This window comes from Malaclemys terrapin, chromosome 13 (assembly GCF_027887155.1).
Source record: "Malaclemys terrapin pileata isolate rMalTer1 chromosome 13, rMalTer1.hap1, whole genome shotgun sequence".
NCBI classification, from domain to species: Eukaryota; Metazoa; Chordata; order Testudines; family Emydidae; genus Malaclemys; species Malaclemys terrapin.
In genome coordinates, this window is record NC_071517.1 from 12,967,616 (window position 1) to 12,990,293 (window position 22,678).

The 22,678-nt window shown below is 44.9% G+C and overlaps 1 protein-coding gene across 1 annotated transcript in view; it reads right to left on the minus strand.

Annotated features, from left to right (window-relative positions):
• The window catches only part of CACNA1G (calcium voltage-gated channel subunit alpha1 G), a 275,653-nt gene that overhangs the window by 70,118 nt on the left and 182,857 nt on the right, over window positions 1-22,678 (minus strand). Inside the window, exons 11-17 of the mRNA XM_054047819.1 lie at window positions 22,464-22,615; window positions 21,227-21,412; window positions 19,939-20,053; window positions 18,776-18,931; window positions 10,781-10,874; window positions 9,540-9,724; window positions 8,892-9,323 (exon numbers count right to left, since the gene is read on the minus strand). Of these exons, the coding sequence (XP_053903794.1) occupies window positions 8,892-9,323; window positions 9,540-9,724; window positions 10,781-10,874; window positions 18,776-18,931; window positions 19,939-20,053; window positions 21,227-21,412; window positions 22,464-22,615 (1,320 nt within the window). The remainder of the gene's footprint in view (window positions 1-8,891; window positions 9,324-9,539; window positions 9,725-10,780; window positions 10,875-18,775; window positions 18,932-19,938; window positions 20,054-21,226; window positions 21,413-22,463; window positions 22,616-22,678) is intronic.

Here is a 22,678-nt window from a genome sequence, read left to right on the forward strand (position 1 = left end):
AGGCACTGCTGCGCATGGTATCTGCTCACAGTCACCACTCTAACACGGAGACGACATTTTAAAAGTTATCATAAAGAAAAAAAGCAGAGAAAGTTGTTTTTTAAAAAAGGGTCTTCCAAACCTAGCAGTCACAAAGCTAAGATGTCGCATTTTTCCCCATAGCAGAAATGACAATCACCATTCAGCAAAGCAGCTGATTATGAGCTGAAAAAGCAAAGACCCCACTGCGCATGGCACTGTCAGCAAAAACGGGGGCTTAGTCCAGCAGAGCCCAGGTCTGCGCTGATTAGTGACAGGACTCTCTGACCATTTGAAAACTCTGTTACCATGATTTTTATAGCATCATGAATACACTAGCAGGACAAGGGTATTGGGTAAAATCCCTACTCTGAAGTCTGCCTCAGACATTCTGGATACTTAACAGATGTTTGCCCCAGTCTTCCGAGGTTTAATTCTAAGTAAAAAAGGAACATATAGCGCTTATGTTAGAGCCAATAAAAAGGGCAGAGGGTCAGACGTCTGCATACCACTTGTGGACTCCTGTGTCTGTGGCACTTGGGTCTAATTCTGGCTGTTGGAGTTGGTGTGCAGGTGACTGGGTGGTGTACAGAGGTCTGGGATATACAAGAGCTCAGACTAGATGACCTGGTTCATTCCTGCCTTGAACTTTATGACTGAGTCACATATTTGTGCACCCACTGTGATATTGGAGGAGTCACCAGTGATTTCCACTTTGGTCCATTAACAGAATGTCAAGTGTGCACCTGCCTTACCATTTTAATAGAGTACTTATACCATGGTGGCTTAAGACAGGAGGGCAGATTTTAGGGCTTTGATCCAAATTCTGTTAGCGTCAACAGGAATCTTTCTATTAACTTCAATGGGCTTTGGATGAGGCCCATAGAGTACAGCTGTATCTGATATTAGATTTGTTCTTTCCACAATACCATAAACCACATAGCAATGTGCCTACCCCTCAGGGCAGAGGGGTACCCTTACTTGCACTGAATACTAGCTTATAACATGTGCCAACTTTTTGAAATCAATGGGGTTACTTGTGCAGCAAACTGCTAGTGGACGTCAATAAGGGTATCACAATCTAGTCCTTAATGAATCTCCAACCGGGGAGAGGTCTAAAGCAGAGCCATTTATCTGAATCCTCCCCCCACCCCCACATTAGGAGGGGGTCAGACAAAGGGGGAATGGGCAAAAAATCACCATGGCTTGGGTTTGATTTTGCAAAACTAAAACATGATTTCCACAAAACAAAACTAAGCACAGGTTCTACCCACCTTCCTCCAACACACTAGAATTTCATACTTCAGATATTGCCTTTAGTTGGAAATCCACTACATTCTGAAGGTAAACTTCTACCGGATTATCATTTATAATCAATCAATTAACTGTTGGATTTATACATCCATTATTATCCCAATTGCTGGGCTATGCATTAATATTTATAGCTTTACTGAACTACCTCAAACTTCTTATAGTTTGAGCTGTAGTTGATATCGACCTATGGAACCACATTGTACACATACACTGCTTGCAAACCTACTGATGCCAATAGAGTTGCATGGGGTGAAAGCAAAAGCCGAATTTTTCACACTGCATACAGAGGATCCATCCAGCACCTCCAAGCACCGAAAGGACAATCGAATGGTACATAGGGTGTCAGTGAATTATAAGGCCCAAGTTTTCATCATGGGTCTGATGTAAAAAGGATGACCACTTTCAAGGTTACAGTCTTGCCTTCGCATGACAAATAACTTGAAACAATTTGCTCTGACTAAATAATCCATTGATCCCTTGATTTCCTGTATCCTGATTGTATACTCCCCTTCCCCCGCCCCCGACTCCATCTTTTGCTCTAAAAGAAAAATGACAACTGTACAGTGAGTTGTAATCAGTTATTCTGAGCAACTAGACTTTAATGGGCTATGGATCAAGCCCAATGGCACTTTTTATCCACAAAGAAGATCAATGTCTTTATCCCCATTTGTAAAATAGGCACAGAGAGGTGCAGGGACTTGCTTGTGGTCACTCAGCAGAGAAGTGGCTGAACCTGTGATACTTGATTTCCAAGTCCAGTGCCCTACCCAGTAGACTGCTAGTCAAAACAGGCACCTTGGGAGTGCATAAAATGAGAGAGTTTAAGCACAAGCCTGCGCATTCCCCCTAGGAGCTGAGCAATTAGCAGTTTGAGCTGGTTTGGACGGTAAAAACTGGAGCTGTCAGTGTAATTGAGTGGAATGGGTGAAATGCTTTCTGTGCTTATATGCACTCAGCCAGGAGTCTCATTAGCAACTGGTAATAGCTAGTACAGTGTCCATTTTAATGAAAATGCTTGGTGACAAACTGAAACCACCTTATGAAGTTCTAGATAGAACCTTGATAGCTACCCCAGCCCTTGAACATGTAGTAAAAGCTGTGACTTGGTCCAGTTAATTTTGTACACTGGACGGGTTCCAAAAGGATCTATTATTCAAAGCATTTCTGGTATTTATCTTGGGGATTTGAAGTGAATGGTAATGCGTCAGCAGCACAGAATGCCTCTTTATGTTCCTTTCGTCCAGTTTTAATGCCAAAGATATTTTGGGTTTTGTCTAATTGTTGCAGCTAGCAGTTCAAAGGCTACATCAGATAATAAAGGGGAAAAGTGAACTTCCATCATGTCCCTCTATTCAACATGTATGGGAAAGGCTTGGGACATGGATCCATCAGTCATTACTGAAGCTTTGGCTTCCTTATACAAGGCCAAGTTCTGGTCTCTGTTATATCCATGTAAATCTGGAGTCAAAGGAGTTACTCCAGATTTACACCAGTGTAACTGAGAGCACCGTTTGGCCCACGATCATCTGAGCCACATCCAAATCTCTGTGAAATAAAAAACGAGTACTTCCAGCCGACCCCCATCAAATGCTTTCTCTGCAAAGTCCAGATACACAGCATTGCTTACAATCAGCCTGATTGCTGCTGGAGTTTGCATTATGTTCAAAGAGATATATCAATTATGTTATTTAAATCACATCTATTTGTTCGTAAGACACACCTGGCCAGGATGAATAAAGATGTGGAAGAACAAGAAGAAAAACAGCCACCAACAACCCTTTAATTCAGTTGCTCGTTTAGACAGAATGTTATGGGCATGATCTTGCTGGCCTATTGAAGCTAAACTCCCTCTGTGCTCAATGCTCTACCCAGCTGACAAAGAGAGACATGCCCCAGGGGTCTATCCAGTGGACAAAACACGTGCATAACTCCCATTGATATTAACCAGTGTTATGTTCAAACATCAAAGGGGGAATAGAGAACCCTTTAGAGACTACATTAATGAGATCTATTGAAAAATAGTTTCCTGGTTAGGAATTTTGGATATTATTAATGTGCTTCTGAGGGCAGAAGGGAAGAATGCTGACATTAAAAGATGACTGATATACGTCTTGGAGTCATACAGAGACATTGATCTATAAAATTTTTATTATAGGAAAAAAAATCTGTTAATAAACCATCCATGCCTAACAAGTCAACTGAATGCAAGCTAGAAGATGTATTATGAATCTCAGGACTGGATTATTTCATTCCAAACACTGAGCGGGGGAAGATTGAGATAGTAAAATAGATGATTCCCTGATTGTTGATCAGCTTGTTACAAAACTAGTGCAAAGCACAAAAAGAATTATTCTCACTTTGCATATGGGGGATTGTGTTTGAAGAGTCTTTTGGTTTGAGACTAAGTAGCTTCCCCTCTTTCTGCTCCTATTTCTCACCAGCTTGGTTCTACATTACAATGGACCTTTTGCAGAATGTGGAAATTTCACTGTGAGTGAGAGAGAGAAACAAAAAACTGGACCAGCATATATGAACATCAAAGATCTCAGGTCAGAGTCCGATTGCAGTTACCCCTGTATAAATCCAGATTTGTATTGGGCCATTATTTCAGTGGAGTTCCTCCAGATTTACACCTGTGCAACCAAGAGCAGAATTTGGTCCCTTGATTTTATTTTGTGAAGAAAAGGTAATGGGCCTGATTCTGGTCTCACTTACACCAGTGTTCATTGGGTGTGAATTCATGGCAGTCAATAGAGTGACACCAATGTAAACTGGGCCCGGGGAGATCAGACTTTGGCCCTTGTTCTAGTTTTTAGTTCAGTGCAGAAAACATCAAGTACATCCAATAAGGACAGCTTTTTGGGCGTTGCTCCATAAGGGCACATTTAGTCCTCTAGGATCACGTTGATCTAAATAAGAGTCCAGCTTGTTTATTTTCTTTGGAAAAAACTTGAAATTTCCTCTTGTTCTACCCAGGTTAAATTGGGGGCAAAGAGCCCAAAAAGTGACATGAGGAAATCAGAGCAGGAAACTCAAAATACTGAGGGAACGAATTCTTCAATCTACACACTATTTTCCAGTAACCGCTGTTTCATTATTTGTTAGAAAAAGGGAGAAAACTCGTGGTCTCTGTGGAAGAATTCAGGAGAACCCTCACAATGAGGACGAGCCAAGAAACATGAATCTTATTTTACCAGAATATAGCACTTTCCATCTCAAACGTGCACCACGTGGTTTACAAGCTATTACCAACAGAACCATTGAAACACTGGGAGGACACTGGTCTAGCAAACAATCCATTTCATAGCGCAGCACAATAAAATAGGGATGGGAAGTTTGGCAAAGTACACCAGAGCAAACCCAGATCTTAAAGCATTACTACAGGGACTTTAGTCTGTTTACAGTAAATATTTATACTGTGTCCATGGAAAGCAGAGAAGACTACAGTCTTTAAAAATCTCAGCTTAAAGATGCAGTAATGCGGTAATCTGATTCAGAAATTCATTCCGAGATTGCAGTCAGTTACCAACTTACTAGCTGCAGGATGCAAACTACGAGATACTGCACGCAGTATGTTCTGATGTGCCACTTACGTGTTTGGTTCAGGTAAGCGGGAAAGAAATCTGGTCTTGAGACGGAGGATAAAAAAGTCTCCAGCTAGCAATAAGATCATGATCTTTTGATAATTTTAATAATGATTCTTCTGAGAATAATTACAGGCCCTTTTCTTAGAAATTCCATCTCAAGGGTGACCAAAGTGGTTTGCAGCACTTCTAGGAGGTTAAGAACCAGGTTAAAGCAATCAGTTAAAATTATAGCCTGAGAGTCCACATCTGAGACAGAGTGGAATAAGTATATTTTAAAAAAGGAGATTTGTGGCTAGCTAACTATATCTTGGTCAAAAGAACCTCCGTTTCTCGTCAGTATGTACTTTGCAATTATGGTCGTCTTTAGCATCCATTAACATTCTCAAAGTTCCATTTTTCATTCTCCAGTACCAATGAAATGTACTAAGATATTTCCTCAACCTGCTGCTTTCATAGTCTCAGTATTGCCCCAGCTGCTTCTCCAATAATCACTGTTTGCAGACACTTGCCCAGACTAACACTACGATGGAGAACGAGGCCTATTTCAGACCCACGCTGGTTGCTCATTGCATCTGAAATGCTCACTAAGGTAGACTAGCCAGTGTTTGTGCTGTGCTGCATTTTCCAGGCCCAGTCAATTTACAACTGACAACTTACAGGTTTCAGATGCTGGCGGATGCCTGCCTTTTTCTGTCCAAATATGGATGGCTAACACCCATTTATCTCCTTTCTAGGACAGTAACAGGAGTCACTGCCCAATCTATTGGGATCGCTGGTCTAAGCAGACTAAGGGCTTGTCTACACTTAAAACACTGCAGCTGCGTTGCTGTAGCACTTCAGTGAAGACACTACCTACACCGACGGGATGGCATCTCCTGTCAGAGTAGGTAATCCACCTCCGTAAGAGGTGGTACCTAGATCAATGGGAGAATTCTCCTGTCAACCTAGCGCTGTCTACACCAGGGCTTACGTTGGTTGAACTGCGTCCTTCAGGGGTGTGGATTTTTAACACTCCACAGCAACATAGCTATACAGACCTAATTTCCTAGAGTAGACAGGCCTAACACACACCACAAACCAAGAAGCTCCCCCCACCGCCCCCACAAACCTGGCTTCCTCCTGGTTCAGCAATTAATTCCACACAGTCTTGTGTGCCCAAGTGACCTAACCACCAAATAAAGAAAACAAATCCTCCCTTATTGGCGGGATGTCCCCACAGCCCCAGTCCTCTCCTTGCCGAGGGAGTGAAGGAGAAAGAAGGCCAGGGCCTTTCCCCAGCCTCCAGTCCTCTCCTCCTTCCAAGAAGCATTCCACCTCGTAAGAAACTTCCGGCTTTTCACGATTCCTAGTTCACAAGGCACAGCAGTCAGCAACACTGTCCATCTGCCTAGTGGGCTATAGCTCCTCACTCCTAGCCTGATGCAGTCCCTACAGGCTGCGCTTTTGTTTCCAGGGCAATGAATGGGGTTTAAGCCTTTCCTTGTTCAGCATGGGTTGGAGTACACCCTCCCCCCCACCATAGTCCCCAATCCTGCTCCCGTCAAATTGAAGGGGAGCAGGACTGGTGGGGCTTTCATGGACATCAATTCGTGACAAGAACACGGAGACCATTATCCTAAAGATCATCAGACTTTGCTGCCGTAGTGTCAATCGCTATCTGCCTAGAGTTTGATTTTAGCTAGCTGTCAAGCCAGCTGTCCGAGAGCTAGGGCAGTTTCACGACTCAGAATAAGCCTAGACCCTCGGGTGAGCTGTATATGTTTTTAGATTCTCCCTTTATTAGCAATTTGCTTCTCACATGTTCTTGTCTCATCCTGTTTGTAACTCTCCGGATAGGGAGCGAAATTCTCCTGCTGTATCTTACGGAAGATGTTTCAAGGTCTTGTTAGCCTTTGCAACGTCCCCCTGCAGGTTTTGCTAACATAATAGAAAAAGGTCAGGGATGAATGAGAGAAAGATCTCAATAAAATGAGATGTTGGTGTCACATTTACGCTTGTACGCACAGGGAGATAAAGTTCCAGGAGACCTCCAGAAGCTGAGATACATGGGGAAGGTGGTCTGCAGGTTTTTATTTGATAAGTCACATTCTATGTTCCTTATTGCCTGGAGGCCAAGTTTGGTGTTAACCTGCACCCCTGATTTTCCTTAAAGGGGCTGGACAGGGTGGATGACAGCTCTCAGTTTGGTTCTTTGTATTTAGATGCATCTCTAGTGCGGTTGCAGTGACTCTAATGCTGAAACTGCTCTGGCATTTACACAAATTGGGCACAGCGTCTCATTGCAAATTACACACATTCATTTGAGAACACAGATCCAGGGAAAATGTAAAAATGGGAAATGCCTCTTAACCACCTCGCATCTCTAATCAGTGCAAAATTACAGCTGATTTTCTCCCCCTGCCATGCTTTTAGCAAACATTTTCTAAATGGCACTTCTCAGACCTCTGAAAGAGACATACATATTGGACTAATGCCTCTTCATTATACCCTGGTCTCCTCCCCTGTCCCACCCCGACCTGCATCCTGTGCGCCTACACAGACTAGCCAAATGTTACTCAGAAAATGCACAGATAGCCAGGCTATGTCCACTGCATGACTAATATCACTTGAAAAACAGAAGTTGAAACCAAATGACACAGTCTTCCAAACACAGCTGCACATCCCAGATGGACCACATCAGCCCTCTCCCCTGTATGTTGCCATTTATGGTTCTGCAGAGAAAGCAGGTGAGATTTGAGGTTCTCATTGCTCCAACATGGAACCAATTGGAACTTGGTGGTTTCACTGAGTTTGCTTTAAGATTTTGGCACTCATCCTAACCCAAAACTGAAAAAAGTTGGGATGGGGAGGAAGGCGGGGGATAGAAAGGTGTGAACAACATCAAAGAAAAGCTTTGCATGATCCCCTACAAAGTACATCTAAAGCGCTAAGAACAGAACAGGCACCACGCTCAGGTCCAAGAGCTAAGAATATCTGGGGCTCCTTCAAAGCCATTTAATTGTGCCTCCTGCTGCAAAGCCCAAGTCTCATTTTGTAACCTTCACCCTCCCCAACCCGCCCCCACGCCACCTGCTGCAAATTGATAGGCCACGGGGGCTCAGTCCCTTTGAGGGACACAGGTTATGCATCCAGAATCGGCACTTGTGTCTGTGCAGGCTGACAATAGGTGTAACACGGGGAGTGGAAAATCTGTGTTCCAGCCAGGGCTGCAGTGAAGCCTAGGTGGAGAAACCTCCAGGGGAGGGAACATAGACACCGACTCAGTGGGTGCTCCGGGGCTGGAGCGCCCACAGAAAAAAAAATAGTGGGTGCTCAGCACCCACCAGCAGCCCCATCGATCAGCTCCTCCACCTCGCCTCCAGTGCCTCCTGCCCGCCGGTGGTCAGCTGTTCAGCAGCATGCAGGAGGCACTGGGGGTGAGGAGGCAGAATGGGGCAGGAAGAGGTGGGGCAGAATGGGGATGCGAAAAGGCGGGGGCAGGGGTTTGGGGGAAAGGGGTGGAGTGGGGGCGCGGTCTGGGGCAGAATGGGGGTCGAGCACGTCCCCGGGAACTCAGAAAGTCGGTGCCTCCGGGAGGGACTATGGCTTGTCTATATGTAATGCACAGAGCACACCCATGGTGCTAAATCAATAACAGCAAAGATGTAAGAGAAGCCCGTCCTTATTCCCCAGAGGGCTCAATATTACCCCACAGATACCCCAAGATTACTTCAGCTTGAAGCACAACCCGACACCACTTGGCAGTGCAGCGTTAAACATCACGGTAGCATTTAAGCTGTCCCAGATGACCTCATAACCCATGGACCCCCTGTGGCTTTTACGCGTGATTTACACGATGTTCTTATGTCTGGTGCTAGAGCAGTGGACTATTACTCAGCGCTCAGCAGCGTTGTTCTGCTACGGGAACGGGTGTCAGTTAAACACAGGAAAGCCAAGAAGCTGCAGCAGCCACCGACTCTTGCTTTGTCTTACCAGGTTGCCTTCATCATCAGCGTCATCATCATCCATCTGGAGCTGCTGTAACAAGACTCCTGAGGAGGTTTTCCCATTGCAGTCTTGATGCTCCGATGCAGCGGTCCGGCTGCTGTGCATGCTGCTGGTTCGGTACAGGGAAGGCACCTGCAAGGTATCTTGGAGATCGAACGAGCCTTTAGTTTCCAGCGACGCCATGCGGTGAGGTAAAGAGCTGTTGACGCTCCCAGTCCGGCTGGACCTCTCCTCGTCCGAGCTTTCCCCTTCCTCCGAACTCTCCTTCCCGTTCCCAGACAAGAGGGACTTGCGCTCCCCACTCTGGCTCCGGCGTTTCAGGCTGGGAGCCCGCCCCAGGCTATTCCAGCTTGACCGGCGACTATTCCAGCTGCTGGCTGCGCTCCAAGGGCTGTGGGGGGAGCTCTGTATGCTGGACTGAGGAAGGGACAAGAACATGGAAAGAGTCAACCCAACATCACTGCCACCATCTCGTGCTTGTTCCCAATGGGCAGGCCTAGCGATACCAAGGCAGCGAGCACAGTATAAACACCTAGACAGACAGACAGACAGCCCACACAGCTGGAAACAGCCACACAAACCAAACAGAAACAAAGCAGCCACAAAGTGTGGTCAAGAAGATGAGCTGCATACCGGTGATTTGAGTTCATAGGCATTGGGATCCATGGAGACACTGCTGGCCCTGCGAGATTCATAGCCCCGAGCTGCATCTCCGAACACGGCACTTTTTGGCATTGGCATTGGGGTGGCAGCTGTGTGGATGATGAGGGGCGGGGTCAGACTCTTCTTCAGCTCTGGGAGGTCGCTCAGTACCATCACTGGAAGAAACAAGGAGTTTTTAAGATACTGCAGCTCTAGGAACATGCAATAAACCATCATTTTCCGTCACCCTTCAGGTTGCATCCAAAATCAGGGTGACAAAGGACGTGATGGCCCTAAAGGAGCCAGCTCTAATCAGAACATGGGGAGGACATGGGGCCAATAACGTCATTTCACGAAAAGGAGAGAACTCTTCAATTAATGGGACAAAGGAGATTTTTAATGAGTGAGTGGGAGGTTGGGTTTTTGTTTTAAAACCAGAAATTGCATGGCGCGGGGACTTAAATAAACCCGTTTTAAAGATCAGCAGCCAAGAACAGACATTGGTTTGTCATCTGCTGCTTCAGGAGCACCAGCAATCTGCCAACCATGCCCCCCCCCAACTTCCCCCTTCCATTAATTTCTTTCATCTCCTCCCAAGCTTTGCTTCCCACAATGTCCCACCCTTTCTTCCTGTAAGTTCTTTCCCTACTTCCTCTCCCTATGCTCTTCTTCCCCAGTTCTCTTCCCTTTCTGTACTCCTTCCTCCACGTTCTTTCAACAGAAGTCCTACAACACTGCTGAGTGTGCTTTGTGGCCCCACACTCTCCTTCTTATCCCCTGAGCTTCGACTCCCCCAGTTTCTCCTTTTCCTACCTCCCTAAATCTTCTACCTTGTGGACAATAAATATGTCTCCCTGCAAAACTCATCCTGACCATTCCCCGTGCCTGCTCTCCAAGCATTAGTGCATCACAGCTCTGCTGCCTGTCAAAGTGGTAACTACAGGCAGCGGCTCCCTGCTGTTTCCTTCCCCAGGTATAAACCCCATATCAATAGTATATGGGCTGATTCTTGGGCTTTACTGGGAGATAATGGACTAACACCATTATATATCTTTGCCTTTAGGTCATGATCCATGACTCATTTAAAATCAGTTATACCTTGATAGAGTCTGCAATGGCCTGAGATACTGTGTAAACACTCCCCCAAGAAGGGCTTTCCTCTTTTGGACACATTGTGTCTCCTATCAAGTGAAGTTGCCCTAGAAGGACTGATTTCCAGCGTGGTTACTTACAGGCTGGGTTTGACAAGTTTTTCTTAAGTCCACCCTCTTCTTCCAGGCTATGAGGGAAAAGATCCCCCTCAGAATCAGACTTAGAAGCATCTCCCTAGAGCAAAACAGAGCAGCTTAGCAACCAGGATAATTGCTATGGGTAGTATGGAAATGCCTTCTGAACAATGGGTCCCATCTCCAAAAAACACACCTACTGACCCACTGAAATTTGTACCACAATGGGACATCACCTTCCACACAATGAGGCATGCACATATTTATACCACATACTGTTAACTATACTCCCAAAGGGCAGAGCTACTGTATAGCCCCCAAAAGCAGCCAAGTGCTGGGGTCAGAAGACAACCACTTGACCTCCTAGGCTGGAGCTGCACCCCGGGCAGACACCAGGGAAAGGACGTAAACCTGATGAACGTTCTTTGGATGAAAAACTGACTCTCTTTGTCCTTGACCATTAACATGGGACTGGGGATTAGCACTGTTTACACACAAGCACTGAACACAGCTCTTTCCACTGAAGCTTAAATGAAATAATCCAAACTTCAGCAAGTGGCATAAACACTTGACGGCAGGTTTCAGCAGATAACTGGTGTCTGTCTCTGAAAAGTTACATCAAGTGCCCTAAGAGCACTTGGTATGTGATAGACCAGCTCCCAAAGGGAGACAACCCAATAACAGCTAATTAGGCTTCCCCAAGCTGCCCATTTCACCCAATACTAAGTGGGAAAACTGTCCTATTTATTTAGGGGAGTTGCATCCTGCTGTATAATTTAGAATGCCAGGAGTTGACGAGGGGTTTCCCCTTTTGATCTTGGTCTGTCATCAGAAACCTATCCAGGAAACTAACGCGAGTCCCCCTTGAATGGTGTGAAATAATTTACCATGGCTCATCACTTCCATTGCTTATGGTGCTCTGCCAATGCCTAGCTCAGGCACTGCTGACATCTGACATAGACGGAATCAAGACCTTCCCAGCTCAGCCCTTTTTGATTCTGTCCATTGGCACTGAGGAAAAATACTTAGGGTGTGGTATAATCACAATACATCAGCCAGGAATGGAGCTTGCCAGAATTATTCCCACCTGAAGGGGGTTGATTTACTACTGAAACCATAATTCTGGCAAAATGGCCCCCTCCCTTAGTATGATGTATATGGGGAGGGGAAGGGGGAAGAGGGGAAATGCAATGACAAGAGAGAAGCCAAGCAGAATCTTACTTTAGCTCTAGGAGAACCTAGGTGCACAAGAGAACCCAACACCTACAGTGAAGACTAAGCTGCACTACTAGCCCTGGTCCACCCTAATGAAGTTTGGTGCTTGGGTACATGTTTGATTTTAAAAGCCAGAACAGGCTCCAGCTAGGAGGGAAGTGCTAGAGTGGCAGACTGATGGAAGTGACATTCAATACAAGACCCAGACCTGCACTCCTTACTGAGGCAAAGCCCACCTAGAAACTCAATGGGAGTTTTGCTTGACGAAAGAGTCCAGGGTCGGACCCACATTCTCAAAGGAAAACACTCTTTCTTTGGTTCAGCCAAACAGTTATGTTTTCTCCAATCACACTGTGGACTCTCTCAGAGAAGTGTCGTCACGGAAATAGAGAGCGTGAAAGGAAGTCCTTGCCTTTTAAATTTCTTCCTGTCCTGCAAGATCACCCTGTTATTTGAGGAAACTCACCCTGCAGGGCCGGCAGTATTTCAAAGGGCGAGGACTGCCACTTTCAAGAAGGAATATTAAATTAACATTGGCCTGAATTTAGTTGAATTTTTAAATGCTCTGTCTCTTTATTGGAATGTGGACTTCAAGTATTCTCTCCTAGAAAGCCTGCCACTTCATTTTTCCTTAATGGGTCGTTAAAAACTAATAAGCAATGCAAATAGGTTTCATTACTTAATTTGTGTTCCTCAAATATTCTGTCACTGACAAAGGGTGCACTCTCAGGGGCGATAAGAGATGCACATTAATAAGGAGGAGCAGGACCACATGGGGATTGCAAACTTCTGTCCCCACAGCACCAAACCCCGTGTCTTTGAAGCAGCCTACTGTAGCTGTAACAGAACATACCATCACCCCCTTTAATGCGGTGTGTGACATATTAAGTGCGCTGCAGGCAAGCATCTCCCCGCAGGGCCTCGTGGTCATTACCTGTTCTTTTGCTCCCGGTTTGCCTTTCTGGATGGAAAAGGGTTTATGAGAGAACATGGAGTTAAAATCCCTTTGAAATATAAGAGTATGTTGAGATGGACCATATGGCACAGTGGCTAAACCAGCAAGTACGAAAGAGGGCAGAATGTACCTGAACAGGATAGAAAGTGCCTTTGTGCTAAAGTAAAAGCCAGAGCTCGCAGGACAGAACAGAAAAGGGGTGGAAGTGAAAAAGGAAAGACGCATGAGAAGGGAAGGGTTGGGTGAGTAAAGGGCAGGGGAGGCAAGGTTTGGTTAGTGCTTGGTTTCATAGCTTCATAAATTTTAAGGCCAGAAGGGTCCATTATGATCATCTAACCTGACCTCCTGCATAACACAGGCCAGAGGATGTCACCCAGCGATTCCAGCAACCAGTCCATAACGCCCCGTGGAGCTAAAGCATTTCTTCCATCAGTGACTACTGCAGCTGCCTCAATGCTAATATTGACTTCTCCAGAGCACAGCGCTCTGACACACAAGTGTCCACAGACAGCCTTGATTCTAGGTCCTTTCAGTCTTTGGCAGTTCTCTCCACTCCACCACATGCAGCTAGAGGGGCTAGGGCGGACGTGCATGAGGGGGATGAGGTTTTGTCCAGAAGCAGGGAGCAGCGTGCGTGATCAGGGAGGTATTTGACAAGCATGCCTGGGAAACAGCATCACCCATACCTCAGGTTTACAAAGGGCGGGCGGGGGAGGGGAGTTTAAAAGAGGCATTTGTGAGCTCTCCTGAGTGGGAAGAGTCGATTCCTGTACAGAAAAGACACAGGAAGCCAGAACAGTTTCAGGTGAGACTGGGGAGTCTGTGTTGACCTGTCTGACTCCACAAAGAAGGAAGAGACTTAAAATCAAGGCTCGCTTGACAATGACGACAAAAGGAACGACAGCTACTACAATGAGAACAGCATCATGGTGTGTGACCAGTCACCACAGAGAGAGACAACTACCAGACGGCGTTTGGGTGGGTTCATGCTGAGTTCTTACGTACCACCGACGAGTCGACAGGCAGCTGAATACAGCTTAACTGCCCACTCGCGTCTTCTCGCTTGGTGATTTCCTGAAGTAAAAATGGGGGAAGGGGAAGGAGGGGGGGGTTGATTTTTTACAATTTCGGCATCAAAATTGAGAGTGGATCATAAAAAGAGAGATAGAGAGATAAAAGGAAGCAAAGTAAAAAGAAAAAAGGGTAGAGAAGGATAATATGTACCCATCAGCGGCAATTTCATACCAAGATTAAAAAGCAGAATAGGTCACAACACTCTGGACTCGTCAGACGCCACTGACTTTGTTCAGTGCAAGGAAAGGATGAAAGGTAGCACAGCCCTTAGAAGAGATCATCCTTACCTTTAAAAGAAGTGTTTCAAAAGGAGTATTTGATTTAGCTCCAATGTGATAGCTGTTCGCATTAATGAAATACTGTCTGATTATTAAAACCATGTATGCTCAGGTTTTTTGTGGCTGCAAAATGAAATCTGTATTTATTATGCTGTCATTAGGCAGCAATGCATGCGTTTAATTAACACATAATACTGATCCTCGTTAAAGCCAAACGAAATAGCTAGTTCAAGGGAAGCCATCAGAAACTTTTATAGATTAGATATGTTGTTATTTTGATTGGGACCTATCAACTCTCATTGAAATCAGTGGGGACTTGACCCAAAGTCAATCGGAGTCTATTGACATCAGTGGGTTTTGGATCAGGTCCTGGGGGTTGTGTCTGAGTAATCCCTCCAGGATTGGGCCCCAAATACCCCCAAAACAACATTTTTGTACCTACTTTATCCTTTTCCACTTGGAAAACACTTATCATTATTCCCCTTTGCATTTCCCCTTCCACAGCAAAAGTTGACTTGACAGACTTGTGTTTACTTCTCAGCATATTCAAGCATGTTTGGAGACACATGTGCAGCTTTGGGAATGGCCTTTTTAAATGTAGCTGCACACTATAGAGGCAGTAGGAGGAGTTTGCATATTATTTTTGGTGTATCTCTCACCTATCACATTGGTATCTCGGCACGGGTTATGAGCTGGGTAAAATTTTTCAATCAACATTTTGCAGTGAAAAATGCAGATTCAGGTCAACCCAAAAAAAAAATGTTGTGTATTTTCTGTCGATTTTGGTGAAATTGTTTCAGTCAAATAAAAAAAACCCAAACCCTATTTTTTTTATAAAAAGGCAAAATGTTTTGTTTCAATATTTTCTAAACAAAACATTTTGACTTTTCCTTTGTTTCAAAATTACCTTTAATTTTAAAAAGGGAAAAAAATCTCAATCTAAGCAAAAGGTTTATGTGACCCAAAACATTTTTTTTTTACCTTTTGTTTCACCAAACGTTTCAAAAAATGTTATTTCTATTGAACCCAAAACAATTTTTCCTGATTTTTTGAAATTGCCAATGAATTGAAAAATCCATTATTTGCACAGCTCTTGCTAAGCCAACTGGGCTAATTTATTGGAGGTACTGGATTTTGCATCCCTCTATACATTAGAACAGTAAGTTAAAATTTGGATCCAAACAGGGATAGCAATGTCTTTCCAAGCATATATTGTACATGTAATTTAAAGTATTATCAAATTTGATTCTAATAATAAAACACATGAATAACCCAGCAAAAGATTAAACACACAATTATCCTTCATAAGGATAATCCCAATGAAACTGACTGGAGTGTAAAAAGTATAGGATGTGACAAAAATACAGTACAAAATCTAAATCACTGATGAGTGAAAATTGATCATTTCCCTCTGTTTGAGTCCCAGGAGAAGTCAAGGTTCTGTTGTCTCAGATTGTTTAGCCATGGTCTGGTACTACACCACAGACTCTGGGTTTTTATCTTAGTTAATGTATAAAGCACGTAAGTGCTCTGCATGCATACACAACCCCGTCCTCACTGAACCTTGGTTGCCTTGTGATGGGAAAGGTGGAATTAAAGAACAACGGGCACAAAGAAGGGAGATGAGACAAACTCGCAACTGAGGATTGCCAGAGACAGGAAGAGAAACCAAGGGGAACATGAAATTGAGAGGATTACCAATGGAAGAATATGCTTCAGAGATAACATTATCATGAAGTCCCCCAGGAGAGGAGCTTTATGTCTGACAAAAAGCTCTCTTACCAGGAGTCATTGTTTGTTTCAGAGATAAATCCCCAGGGCAGAGACCGGATAGTTCACTCAAGTAATATCGTATTAGCAGCTCTATCAAATGGAGTCACACAGCAAATCTTCCACACCTTAGAGCTGCTGTGGTTTCAGACACAAATTCTGAATCTAAGTAATTCACAGAATGTACATTAAAAAAACCCAGGCTGCAGAAAATCCTGTGTGTGCCCTTTGCGCATAATAGTCAGGTTACAATGAAATACAGGGATCTCTGTTGAAAGTTTGGAACAGGTTCTTTTTGTTTCTTAACCGCATATGTACATCTGCTGCTTAGCAACCAAAAGACCTGCAAAGGCATGCACTAACATTAACAAGGTGTTTGCAGCTGGAGGAAAGGCACTCAAGGATCGGAGAGAGAAAGGCAGCAGCAACACACTCTGTGAAGAAATCTGAAGGACAATGAAATTAAAAAAAAAAAACAAATAAACCAGGAATAGAGGGTCAAGGACCCAAGAATAATCACCTGAGATAAAAGCTTGGTGTTATTTACAATGGGAGATGATCTCACCTAATTTCACTTAGGAGATGGCCCCCTGCTATGTGTGTTAGCAAGAAATGGAAACATTTTTTTGCTTGTAAAGCTGAATAAAATAGGCAGGAGCAGACCCTCAGCGGATGTAAGAAGATGTAGCTCTACTGAAGTCAAGAGAATAATGCCGGTTTACACCAGCTGAGGGTCTGGCTCACCCTATCCAGCAAACATCCACCCTATCTACATGCCTGCCTTAAAAAAAACTGCAACTGAACTGAGAGGTTTGCGTACAAGATTTCATTCGACTAGAAGACTACAGAGAACTTCTTACCATTCGCCAGGGGCTGAGGGGGTTGGGGGGAGATGACCATATATTACAAAAGTCTGAGTCACAAAAGGGGCAAATTCCAATGGTAGTGACACCGGTGTAAATCTGGAGTAACTTCATTAGCATCAACGGAGTTAAATAGGAATGACACAAACATAACAGACATCAGAATTTGGAACTAAGACCGGAGGCCCAGGTTTTGGCCTCAGTTGCACCAAGTGTAAGACTCTGATTCAGGGATGCACTTAAACACATGCTTAACTTTAGGTATGTGCATACGTACCATCGACTTCAAGTTAAGCATGCGTGTTAGTGCTTTACGGAATTGGGGCCTAAATTAGGCATGCCTCCCCTGTCTTTAATGGAGTTACTCCGGATTTACAGGAGTGATTTTAAGATCAGAATCTGATCTCTCTATTCTAATGTCTAGAGGCAAACTAATTTCCTCAAAAAAACACCTGGATTTGCATTCTCAGTGAAATGTTGTTATGCTGTTTTTAAAAAGTTAAGCCCTTTTCTTTACTGGCTAGTTGCAGCAAGTGATATTTCTATCAGGTGGCCATTCTAGAATCAATGAACAAGACTGACCAGAGAGAGGCTGAGTTTCAAGTCAGACATCACTCCACAAAAGGACAAGTTGTTGTTTTTTGTTTTTTTTACCCGTGCTTACTTTTACTTAGGCAAAGCACATGCCACCTCCTGAAAAGAAATCTTTTGTGATTCAGAAGAACTTGACAACTTAACTCCATTTTCCATGACAGAGAAAACAACTTACAGAGAGAGATGGATATGATAATAGGCAATTAAAAATAACACACTAACCCAGTGTGAAATGACAACACACGTACCTACACCCTCATCCCAGAACTATTCAACAAATTATCCCCTTAAATGGCACTTGGAAAATATCAAAATAATCAGGTTGTATAAATAGCTAGTTATGGTCTGATGGATTATTATGGCACAGGGAGGTGACAAACTTTAATGTTTATTATTCCCTCAACACACACAGCCATCAGCTGAGACATCACTCTAAATTACAACCTGTACTACTAGATACTGATGAATAGTGCTGGCTTGTACTTCCTTATCTAAGCCCTTCTGCAAAGCGTAAAGTTCTCTCTTCTCCTTCCTCATGAACATTTTTTTTTTTTTTGCTTCTGTTAGCCTGCAGAGACCTGGGTCATAGGCAGCCCTGGTTGTCTGCTAGTTTCAGGGAGTTCATTATATATTCATTCACTATGAACCGCTTGTTAGAAAGACACAGGGTCAAGTTCAATTCAGATCTAAGACCTCTTCGCTGACTTCCCATAGATCCTTATGGAAGGTAGAGGATATTTAACAGAGGCTCCCAGCCCTGAGAATCAATCGATAGCCTAGGAACAATGAAGTTAAAAATGTGCAAAAGTGTCACTGAGCCGCAAGCAGGAAGAGATCGACAACACAGACCATCCCAGAAAGATAATTATGTCACTAATCTCTCACCAGCCTGCATAACTTTACAGGGATGGCTTTTTATCTGGCTCCCAAACACAACGAAGCCCCTTGCAAAGACATTCTTAGAGCATTTTATTCCATCAGCACTGACTGACTCACAGCTGAATCCTTGCAATTATATTAATGCTAACAAAGCTTTTCATTTAAGCTCAGTTAAACAGCCTGGTTTATTGCACTTGGTCCTAGCTAAGAAACAGAAAAAATAAGAGCTATTTTTTTCTCCTTCACACTCTCTCTCTATTTAAGTTCATCAGTTTCCCTTTTGTAAATCTAAATTCCAGATGGATGTTGGTTCGAGACCCTCCCTCGCTCTGGAAACCAAGAGATAAAGAGGGAAGCCTCTGTAAGGTTTTACCTCAGTCTGGAAACCTTCCACCAGGATGGCCACCAATAGATTAAAGAGAACGTAATTCCCAAACGTCATAAGGGCGATGAAGTAGAGAGCAGCCCAGGAAGAGGTTGATGCCATGCCATTGTAGAGGACCTTGTTCCAGTCTTCTTGAGTCAGAATCTATGGAGAAGGAGCACCGTGAGCGTAAAGGGACATCACAACAGTCCAACATTCACTAGTAACCCAGCGTTCGGGTTATATGACTAGGGACACTCATCTTTCCTACATGCTCTTACTTACGCTCCAGGTCGGCAGAGGTGTATCTTCAGCCTTAAACAGGCAAAGAACCTACTCTTGGGGAACCCAGCACATTGGTAATATGTAATACTAATGCTGTACAATGGCTGCTTCTCAACAGCGCTGTAAGGGAGAGAAGTGCACTCACTTTCCAGACGGGCACAGAAGGATTGTTACTTGGCTCAGGTCACCCAGTGAATCAAAGCAAAGACAGGGATAGCACCTGATTCCTCACCCTCTCCCTCCCCTTTCCCCTTCCCCTCCCCCACACTCTAACCCCAAGGGCTGCAAGCTGCCCTAACTCTGTGCATGGAACTCCAGTTGATATCAAGGCCCGTACAGAGCTTTAAATGACCACCGTGTAGCATGCACTGGCATTTTGTTCTGTCTGCAAAGACAGATAAAGATCCACCAAAGACTCGGAATACACAGTCTAGATTTGCCAACAGCAATACACTACTCAGTACAAACGATTGCCATAAAGCAGATTCTCCTTACTATGGAGACAGGACTCCAGGCTGGCTGTCGTGCTTTGCAGCTCTCATTGGACTTGTGTCAGCCTTGCTCGCAGACCCGTCCTTTACTCAGACTAATTACCCCTCTGTCGCTCCGCAGAATCTTACCACTGCTCCTGCAAGAGCCTTCTCTTCTGCTGCTTTTGGCATCTCCGGGAGTTCCCCTTTCATCCGATCTCCATGTCTTGTCTCATATCATCAGAAAATGCTTCCCCTCTCCCCCCTGTTGATACTCTTTGGTTTCTCTCCCCCTCAGCTATTAGTTTTAGTGAGCTCTGCAGAGCATTGTGGAAAGCAAATCTAAACTCTCCCCCCCCCCCCCCCCCACTTACAGCCCCACAGTGCGTGCTTGGTAAGGAGTTCTTGTTGTTGTACCTGGAAAACCGTGACGATGGCCCACAGCAAGGAGTCAAAATTCTTCCTGTCCGGCAGGGTGTCTCCATCTCGCTCCGAAGCAAACTTACAGCCGAAAAGATGCATCCCCAGGATACTGAGCACAAGAAGAAGGCAAGATGCAGTTGAAGATGATGTTAAGAAAGCAGCATAAAGTGGTCTCAGGATATTGTCTGCCTAGCAAACAGTTATTGGGAGCAATACTTCCCTCCATGGAGGAAAGAGAGCCTTAATTTGCTTCCTGCCAACTCTCCCCTCAGCAGGGGCGGCTCTATGTTTTTTGCTGCCCCAAGCATGGCAGTCAGGCAGCCTTCGTCGGCATGCCTGCGGGCAGTCCTTGGTTACGAGGATTCGGCGGTGTTTCTGCGGGTGATCTGCCAGTCCTGCGGCTTCGGCTTACCTGCCACCGAATTGCCGCCGAAACTGGGACCGACGGACCTCCCGCAGGCACGCCGCCGAAGGTCGCCTCACTGCCACCTTCACAGCGACTGGCAGGCCGCCCCCCACGGCTTGCTGCCCCAGGCACGCACTTGCTGCGCTGGTGCCTGGAGCCGCCCTTGCCCCTCAGTATATCTTGGGCAAGGCCAGCCTTACCCCCTGTATATTAGAGACTGGCTCATCCGGGGTTGGATTTTGAGCAGGTTTGACTTATTAGAAAGATCGGAGTAGTTTTCAATATCTGCACCTGGGTTTGGATTTCCAATACCCCCAAAGTTCTGGGCTGCCTGAATCTCAAGTGGATCCAATCCCAAACCTTTTGCACAGAGAGAAAAAGTGAAGCAATGATGCAAAGGGGATAAAAGAACCATGTGTGAATGAGACTGACTCAGACAGGTTTATTCTAGGAGCATTCTCTTCTCTGCCCTTTGAAAGACAGTGTTTTGGTTAAGGCTTCCGGCTTGCCCTCTGGACCACAGCAGGAACGTGATGTCATACGCCTGCTGCCTTGGGGCGAAGCCCGTGGGGAATCACCCAGCAGAAGGGATTTCCCTGGAGAACACCCTCACAAACACAGACAGGACATTTGGCAAGAATTGCAAGACTCTAGCCAGGGGCCGGTCTGCAGTGCCCGTACCTGTTATGGAGGCTACTGTGCTTCTCATTCAGCAGTTCTCTTCAAGAGAGCACAGACAGAGTTATTTACTTTTGTGAGCAATCATGAAACCTATGGATTCTCTTCACATTCTCGTCTAGTCACTGGACCAGAAACTTAAAGCACAGAGCCAGAGCAGGGCATGAAAGGAAATCAGAATCCATGCCATGTACTCACCTAAAGATGAAGATGAAAAGCATCAGTAACATGCAGAAGGTGGCCACGTTGTCCATGGTCTTCATAAGGACCACTAGCTGGCGCTGGAGGGCAGGCATGAAGCGGACCAGCTTCAGGACTCGCATGAGACGGAATGTCCGCAGAACTGACAGGCCCCCGCCTTGCTGTCCCACTATCTCCCAGACGCTAAGGAAGAAAAGAGATTAACAGTATGGGACTGGGTGTGGAAAAGGAAGAACTGAACATAAATGCACGGAGACAGCGACGATAGGAAGGGAGAGAGAAGTGAAAGGAAAGATCCGCTTTCCAAGTTGGTGAAGCTCAGAGAAAACAGGGATGTGAAGTAGGGAGCCTATCAGGAAGGTCTGTACGGACAGTGCCTTCTGATACCTGAATTAGTGTCAGATTTGCAAAGAATGGAGTCCCATTAGAGCATGCCAAAAACATGCCTGTAAATCACTGAGTGCATCTGAATGCACAATTACAGTGTTCACATGTGCCCAGTGGGGAAGTGGGCACAAAGACCCAACAAGGCATTTGTCAGCTGAAGAGTTTATGTCTAAACTTCCCCAATATCTGGACGTGTTTGGGGCTCTCTCTAAAAAAACCCAAACAAAATCAAAACCAGGCAACCAAAACCCCACAAAGCTAGCCTTGGCATGCAGGGGTGTGGGCAGTCATTTATCTATAGGCATCTTTAATAATATACAGTAGATGGTATAAAATATGTCACAGCAAATTAATTAACACTGCATAGGGTTCTTACAGAAGGTGAAAATAATGATCCAAGGATTCAAATTCATGATATTAATGATGCACAGAAGTCAGAGAGATGGGGTGTGTATACTTTGAGGTGCGGGGGAGGACTATGAAAGAGGAACTCAGAAGTAGGCATAGATATGAGGGAACAGAAAGGACACGTGCTATTAAATAAGGCTCTAAACGAGGTATCACAAAAAAGCATGGCTGGGCACATGGAAAACTTTGGCAAAGGGCCATTATACTAAGGATAGCTGCATATCTAATGAACTACCAAAGACAGGAACAAGGTGGGTTGCTACAGGGAGTTTTCAGAAGAGTAGAGAATTTATGGAGAAACAACATATGGGGTACAAAAGCTAACACAGGAGCACAGGGGCCTAAGTGACCCAGAAAGGCCATTTTATCCATTATCCTCTGTTTTAATTCAACAGTCCAGAGAACAGAAACCCTTGTAACCAGACCACCATGCTTGTACCTGATCACTACAATGATCCCATCAAAGATGTTGTATGGATTTTTGATGTAGCCAAATGGACCATACACGAGGACTTTCAGCAGCATCTCCAGGGCAAAGAGGCTAGTGAAGACAATATTGCTGATCTCCAAGGCATTGGTGAGTTCCTCAGGCTGCGATTAAGAACAAAGGGGGGGGGGGGGGGAGTAGTTACATGATACAAATCTGCTCTCTAG